This window comes from Culex pipiens, chromosome 3 (genome assembly GCF_016801865.2).
Source record: "Culex pipiens pallens isolate TS chromosome 3, TS_CPP_V2, whole genome shotgun sequence".
Classification (NCBI taxonomy): domain Eukaryota; kingdom Metazoa; phylum Arthropoda; class Insecta; order Diptera; family Culicidae; genus Culex; species Culex pipiens.
In genome coordinates this window covers 53,458,594-53,466,090 of record NC_068939.1, presented here as the reverse complement: position 1 = coordinate 53,466,090, position 7,497 = coordinate 53,458,594, and the positions used below count along the sequence as shown (strand labels likewise).

The following is a 7,497-nucleotide window of genomic DNA, read 5'->3' as shown; positions in this document are numbered from 1 at the left end:
GAACCAAAAAATAAATTAAATAAAAAATGTCAACGCAGTGCACGCGATTGAATAAATAAATTGTAAAAAATTAGGAATGAACCTAAATTATAACAAATATTGAACAATAAATAAGTTCATAAATTATATTAAATATTTTGACAACTCCGACTCCAGCTCCGACTCCGGGTCTATCAGAAATTTACGACTCTGGCTCCGACTCCGACTCCAGCTCATACAATTTAGCCGACTCCGACTCCGACTCCAGCTAATCGAGTTTGGACGACTCCGACTCCGACTCCAGATCCCCAAAAAGACCCGACTCCACCGACTCCGACTCCGACTCCACAGCCCTGTAAAAAAGCCATCAAGCCAACTAGATGCTGTCTTTTCACCAGCTCGACTTGAACCTGACGAATTACCATAGGGAATTACCAAAGAGTATCACTTCTCTCTGGAATTGCCTCCGATTTTTTTGTGATTTTGAGTGTGGAACGTTTCAAAAGGATAAGAATGAATGCGTAGTAACTTTTCAAATCTGGAGTTTTTTTTTTTTTTTTTTTGAAAAGGTCCAATAAACCAAATTTTCAGTTTTTGCTTTTTGGGTATTTTTAATACCCCTGACTCAAAAAAAAAAAAAATCTCCAGAAATTGCAAAACCGTTGATCTAAACAAACTCTCTTTCTCAACGGGAACTGTCACTAGAGCAAGTGGGATAGGCAGCTTATTTACATCTATGGTTTCACCATATTGAAACTTTACTACTGATTTATTGAAGACATCACACATAAACCCAAACTGTTTTAAATAATCATAAGTTCGATTAAAATTTGCATACAAAAGATCTTTATTACCACTTCCCTACTACACCAAAATCTCCTCAACTCAAGTTCTCGCAATCACGGTATTGGTAAACTTGATCTTCACATCCGTGGCGCGCATGTTGGAGTTCGGGCCCAGGTAGTCCTGCAGTGTTTGCACCGACGCCGGCGACTTGCGATCGAACGGATATCCCATGGAGCGGTTGTCCGGGTACATCTTATCCCGCAGCCCACAGAACGAGTGCGAATCGTTGCAGTTGACGGCTCTGTGAACAACGTTTATGTTAAATGTTGGTTTTGTAATAACTTGCTCTGGAGCTTACTCGTCAAACTCCAGCCCAATGCTATCGCCGGCGTAGTCGGAAACCATCACAAACAAATCGAAAGCCATGCCTTGGGTGTTTCCTTTGGGCAGCAACATATGGTCCGGCCATCCACAGCCGCAGAAGCGGAACCGTTCCAGATCGTCCTTGTTCGGGATGTCCTGCGCGGTTTTGATCTGTCGGAAGGTACGGTTGTACGCAACCGTTACGGTGGATTGGTCCGATCGACGGGTTAGCTTGTTTAAGCCGGGGTTCACTGGAATTGATAGAATGCCGTTACAAGGCGATCGCTGATCAAAACGGTTCTCCAGCGCTTACAAGAAACGGCAAACTTGTCCAGCTCGATGACGTATCGTCTCCACTCGTCGTACTTCAGCGCCAAGTTACGATCGTCAGCCTTCGGTGCGATGAAGATCCGAACGGTTCCACGGGCGGGTCGCGAGGTGCTGTTGTTGACATCGATGTTGTACACGAACGGTGCGTGCTGGAGATGGGTGAAGGACGCAAATACGTTTCCTCCCGGGCCAAAATCTAGTCCCGCAGCCAAATCAACCTGCGATTTCTGCCAGTATGTCAACAGAACGTTTGGCGGAGCATTCTTGCGCGTTATTGTGACGTTGAGACCGGATACTGTGATGCCCGGGAAAGAGAGCTGCATGATTCGTGGAAGTTAGTATTGGTTACAAAAGGTCAAAACCAACCAAGTTACCTCCTGAGCTGTGTATGGATCGAGATGGTCTTTGTGACGAACCAGAACATCGTCGACGAAGGAATGCCAACGGTAGAACGTGGGATCACGTTGCGCGGTAGCTAAATCTCCCATAATTCCGAACTGTTCCAGGTAGCGATTATCGGGGTCATGGCAGAAGGACAGCGCAAGGTGACCCCAGATGTGCAGATTTCCGTACAGTTGAGGGTTGATGGATAGATCGGAAGCCTCCACCAAATTAGACAGAATGTCAATGCCCTTCTTAGGGTCTAGTGGAATCCTTTTTCCAGATTTCTACAATTACAAGAAATTTTAGTTATGTTGCAAATTGGTTGATTAGCCGACACTTACATCTTCAACAAATCCTGCATCAATGGCAGCATAAATCCTATCCCGTGCCTGCTCCATTTCTGTGATTGTGAACTTGAACCCTTCGGCGTCTCGATCAATATCCTTCAACGTGAAGTTCTGCGGTCTAGCAGCGAACGGTCTAGCATCCGCCGATCGCACCATTTTCGGAAAGTATGCTTCCGGTATAGGCTCTCGGAAGTTGTGCATGCTCTTCGTTCGTCCAAGCAAGTTGCAGAACCGTTCCACGTTGTACCGATGGATGATCTGCTGGTGCATGTAGAAGAACAACTCTCCACGTCGATCCTTGTCGATCACCTCGACGGGACCAGAGGTCGGATAAACCAAATGCCAGTGCCAGTGGTGCATGTTGACGCCGATGTCCTCCCGGAAGTACGCCAACCGCTGTTCATCCTCGCGATCCGAAGCGGTGAAATTCATCGGAATATCGATCACTTGACGATCCTTCTGCGTTACAACCTTACCTTCTTCACGAAGCTTCGGAAACACCGACGGATCAACGAACTGATCCGGGAACAGTTGCAAAATCGATGGTAGATTCACGTTGGTGGTGTCCGGACGATGCTGTACGGCCACCGTGAAGGCATACTGGAACAGATACACGTTCACTCGATCCCGAACGTACGATCCTACGCCGATCAGGGTTGAAATGTCCGGTAGCTTCAGGAAGATATCGATCAACCTGGAAGCGATCTCCCGGTGCCTCTGGATGAACAGCGAGAAGGCCGCCCTCCGAGGTATGGCGAGAGCAAATCCGATATCCGGTTGACGAACGTCCCGCACCGGAATCTTCACGTCCACGTTGTCTCCGAAGCGACTCTGCAGCTCCTGGCCAATCGGACGGTAGCGATCGGTGAGGTAGCTATCCGGCAGCTCCAGCACCGTTTTTCCGTCATCTTTGGGGTAGAAGGTGGGCTCCAGGGGTCGCTGGAGCAGTGCCAGAACGTCGTTACTGCTGGTCATGGCTTTCGGCTGGTGGGACTATTATAGACGTGGATCACAGTGGACTGATGGGACGCTTTGACAAGTTATTTACTTTTATAGTGCATCGCGATAATAAAAAAGTTTGGCAGTGGTTTTAGCGGTTGTAATGACCTACGTCTCCCGAATGAATTAGACAGGAAATTTAACCGCAACCGTTGTGGTCAAAACATGAATTAGTTTAATCTGTTTGATGCACCATTATCAGCTTTGCTCCAGTGACCTTCATACAACTACATTATACTAACGAAGACCTTGCTATCATTTATGGCAAAGTATGGTTTCATTCAAACAAATGAATTAGTGTAAACATTCATTTACGCTCAATATTATCCCTTATCCCATCATCTCATCGCTCGTGAAACATCACAAATGCTCCTCCCTCAACCAATCAATAACCAATCCAAATTCAATCATCCCCCGCCAGAGGAATCCCTCCCGATTGTCACCATGGGATCACTTTCGGGTTCGATTACCGTTTAGTCGTCACTAATTGAGAGCTTGGCTGGAAACACACACACAACCGGCAATTTAAATCTCACCCCTCCTCGACCAAAACAATTTGTATCGTGTGCCAGAAAACATTCACATGCTTTTTTATTACCTCCCATAAAAAACGAGAGTACCAGAACAAACCACCCCTCTTTGCAAGGAAAACATCTCCTCTCGACAACATCATGATCATCAGCAGCATCATTAGCTTGCTCACGACGACCCTCCTATAGGGCTGTTTTACCGGTAGCTGGATGTATCTTTCATCCCCCTTAACGAAGAGGGAGAAAAAAAATGACTTTCCCGGGGTTTCCTCGCCGCAAGATATGTACCGAGGGAAAACAACAAATTGTGTTAGTCTACCGTGCGATAGAGTAAGTTTCTGTTCTGATTTATGTAAAATAACGTCTGTATGTCTGTGCTTGGTTACGAAAAAAAGTACAAAAAACAAATAATATAAATTAACATTCAATAACCAAAGCCACACAATGTAACGGTGCAACCTCGGAAACCTGCACCAGAAACTGATTTGTAACCACATCGACTGACTTTTATTTGTTTTTATGGTTTTGAGATACCGCCAGTCTTCACTGAGATTTCCCCGCAAATGGTAAGTCTTCTCTTCTAACTGGGTGTGTGTGCGCCTTTTTGGAGCCAAAATATAAACATATCCAGGCACTGTTAAATGGCCCATCATCATCAGTGGTGGCGGACGAGAAGGGGGCCCACTTCAGAAAACGGTCGTTGTTTGCCTTCGGAAAATAAATTTTCACTTGTGATGAGACGAAAAAAGGGATTTTTCATTTGATTAAAGGATTCGCCTCACTTCATCGGGGAAAGCTTCATCCGGACGGCCACTGGCTATCTTCGGAGGACCAACGGTAGTTAAACGAATTAATTAGGATAAGTGGATTTTCGGTGTGGCTGGTGGAAGTTGTTGATGTAGGGTTATCGGGGTTTTGTAGATTTTGTGTTGAGTGGGTACAAATTGAATCATTTAGCATGAGATCATGAATCTGGTACCACGTGTTGATTGAGATTTGCTCAATAATTCCAAATTATCCTGTATAGAGTAAAAGTACACCCAAAGGAAAAATTTATCTCAAAATCTGCAACAGTGGATTTGCTGCAGAAAATGTCATATTTTATAACATTTTTTGCAGCAAGCCCCTAGATCATTTTTGCCCGCGTGTAAACATTTCAGCGATCTGCAGCTCTCACCAACACATATAACGCTGGCCCGTCCCCGAGCAACACTCCAAAGAGAAACATATGTTGGTGCTCTTTCACCCACTTTTCATCAAGCGTCCATGGCGCGGTGGTAGCGTGTCGGATCAATAACCAAGAAGTTAGTGGTTCAATCCTCGTTCTGTTAAGGGTTTTTTTTTTGTGAAATACAACCAAAAAGCCGTCGGTAATGTCGATAATTATCGGTAACGGGCAAAAATGTCATACTCCTATATCGCAAAAAATGCATGAGGACAGATTTCATGCAGATTCTGATATACTTTCATGCCGCCATGCATCACAATCATGCGACTGCCAGTTGGGTGTACTGAAGTTCATCGATTTTACTTTCAGAAGAAAAATAATTTGAGCAAGTCATTGGACAAAGACCCAATTTTTGACTAAGAATGAAAATCTTCAAAAATAAAACCACTTCAAACCATAATATATAATTTTAAGCGTACAAATTTGGATATCATCCACAAACCAAGTCTCCATTTTCTACATGTATTTATAAAGATTTAAAATTATGATTGCAACTTAAATTAAATGCGCAATTTCATATTTAATTATTATTGCACAAAGTTAAAAATGTTTCCAATATTTTTTTTTTGGTTTCGGACAATGTTTCGGATTTAAAAACCCATTATTTTAGAACGTGCTATTTGAGCTGAGGTCAAATTTATTTCACGGTGGGTAAGAAAGGGATTATTATGCAACTTGCATGCACCTCGGAAATTCCTTCTGGAGGTTGTTGGGGGGACTATTCTGAGTCAGAAAAATCAATTCCCAAAATATTCTGTCGGTGAAAACTGGTTTTATCTCGATTTGAAGTTAAAAAACCTAATATATCACCTAAAACCTCAAAAATACGTCTAAAATCACGGTCTAACTCTGGACAAAGATGCACATTTTTATCAAGATATCAATTCTTAGTTCCCAAAATATATTCCTGACATAGTACACCTCAAATCGATCCATTACTTGAGTCCCAGCGTCATCAGGAGGTGTAAAATAGTGATATTTCTAAAACAATATTTTCAATTTGCTCTGGTAAATAAACTGTCATGTCTGAATTCAAAAATTAATGTTGTAGCATTGTTGCAAACAAAATGAAGAACAATTTTGCAGAAAAAAGAATGAAATTTTATCCATTTTCAGTTAAGTTATGTCTATTTTAGTGGGAAAATTGCTGCCAATTTTCAAAATTCTCGATATTTAACTCATTTCTGTTATTAACAGCTACTGCGATCATACTCAGTAGGATGTAACAGAAATTACATTTTGGCGGACATTCTGGGGCTTGTTACGGAGGGCATACTGAACTGAAATCCCAAATATGAGCTTGATTGAACTCTACAGGAGCATGCTTTTTGCACTTGAATTTTTAATAAGATTCAACCCGTAAATTTCTTGTTTTATCAAAAATGTAGATTTTTTAGTCATTCTGGTCACTGAAGCGTTTATTTTCAACATCATTGGCGTGTAGGACAGATCCTTGCGCATGTTTTGGTATAGATAATATTGAATTGAAGTACTCTGAAGCTCTGTACAGGTGTTCAGAGTTTTGAAATTTTTCTAAAAAAAAACGTTCCAGCAGAAAAGATAGGCGTTGCGAAATTTCTTTTTGCTCAAAACTTCAATGTTATATATACCAAAACATGCGCAAGGATCTGTCCTACACGCCAATGATGTTGAAAATAAACGCTTCAGTGACCAGAATGACTAAAAAATCTACATTTTTGATAAAACAAGAAATTTACGGGATGAATCTTATTAAAAATTCAAGCGCAAAAAGCATGCTCCTGTTGAGTTCAAGCACATATTTGGGATTTCAGCTCAGTATGCCCTCCGTAACAAGCCCCAGAATGACCGCCAAAATGTAATTTTTGTTACATCCTACTGAGTATGATCGCAGTAGCTGTCAATAACAAAAATGAGTTAAATATCGAGAATTTTGAAAATTGGCAGCAATTTTCCCACTAAAATAGACATAACTTAACTGAAAATGGATAAAATTTCATTCTTTTTTCTGCAAAATTGTTCTTCATTTTGTTTGCAACAATGCTACAACATTAATTTTTGAATTCAGACATGACAGTTTATTTACCAGAGCAAATTGAAAATATTGTTTTAGAAATATCACTATTTTACACCTCCTGATGACGCTGGGACTCAAGTAATGGATCGATTTGAGGTGTACTATGTCAGGAATATATTTTGGGAACTAAGAATTGATATCTTGATAAAAATGTGCATCTTTGTCCAGAGTTAGACCGTGATTTTAGACGTATTTTTGAGGTTTTAGGTGATATATTAGGTTTTTTAACTTCAAATCGAGATAAAACCAGTTTTCACCGACAGAATATTTTGGGAATTGATTTTTCTGACTCAGAATAGTCCCCCCAACAACCTCCAGAAGGAATTTCCGAGGTGCATGCAAGTTGCATAATAATCCCCTTCTTACCCACCGTGATTTATATAAAGGAAATTGTTCTAGTTTTAGAAGATGGGCTGTAACAAGTATTTGGCCAATGGAGCAATTCTCTCCGATTTCCGGAAATGGATTTTACACCGGTGGTTGGTCACTTTTTCG

The 7,497-nt window shown here is 41.7% G+C and overlaps 1 protein-coding gene across 1 annotated transcript; it reads right to left on the bottom strand.

Moving 5' to 3' along the window:
- Positions 1-802: 802 nt before the first annotated feature.
- Positions 803-3,216, bottom strand: LOC120412910 (phenoloxidase 8-like). The gene is made up of 5 exons (XM_039573545.2): positions 2,184-3,216; positions 1,833-2,126; positions 1,442-1,775; positions 1,124-1,379; positions 803-1,066 (listed from the first exon to the last, which is right to left on the bottom strand). Exons 1-5 carry the CDS (start codon positions 3,162-3,164, stop codon positions 865-867), a joined length of 2,067 nt encoding a protein of 688 aa, XP_039429479.1. The 5' UTR covers positions 3,165-3,216; the 3' UTR covers positions 803-864.
- Positions 3,217-7,497: the final 4,281 nt, after the last annotated feature.

Coding starts and splice junctions, on each gene's coding strand:
- LOC120412910 (XM_039573545.2), bottom strand. CDS start 3,164: ATGACCAGCAGTAACGACGTTCTGGCACTGCTCCAGCGACCCCTGGAG. Junction 2,127..2,183: donor ATGCAGGATTTGTTGAAGAT/GTAAGTGTCGGC, acceptor TTGTAATTGTAG/AAATCTGGAAAAAGGATTCC. Junction 1,380..1,441: donor GGACAAGTTTGCCGTTTCTT/GTAAGCGCTGGA, acceptor TATCAATTCCAG/TGAACCCCGGCTTAAACAAG.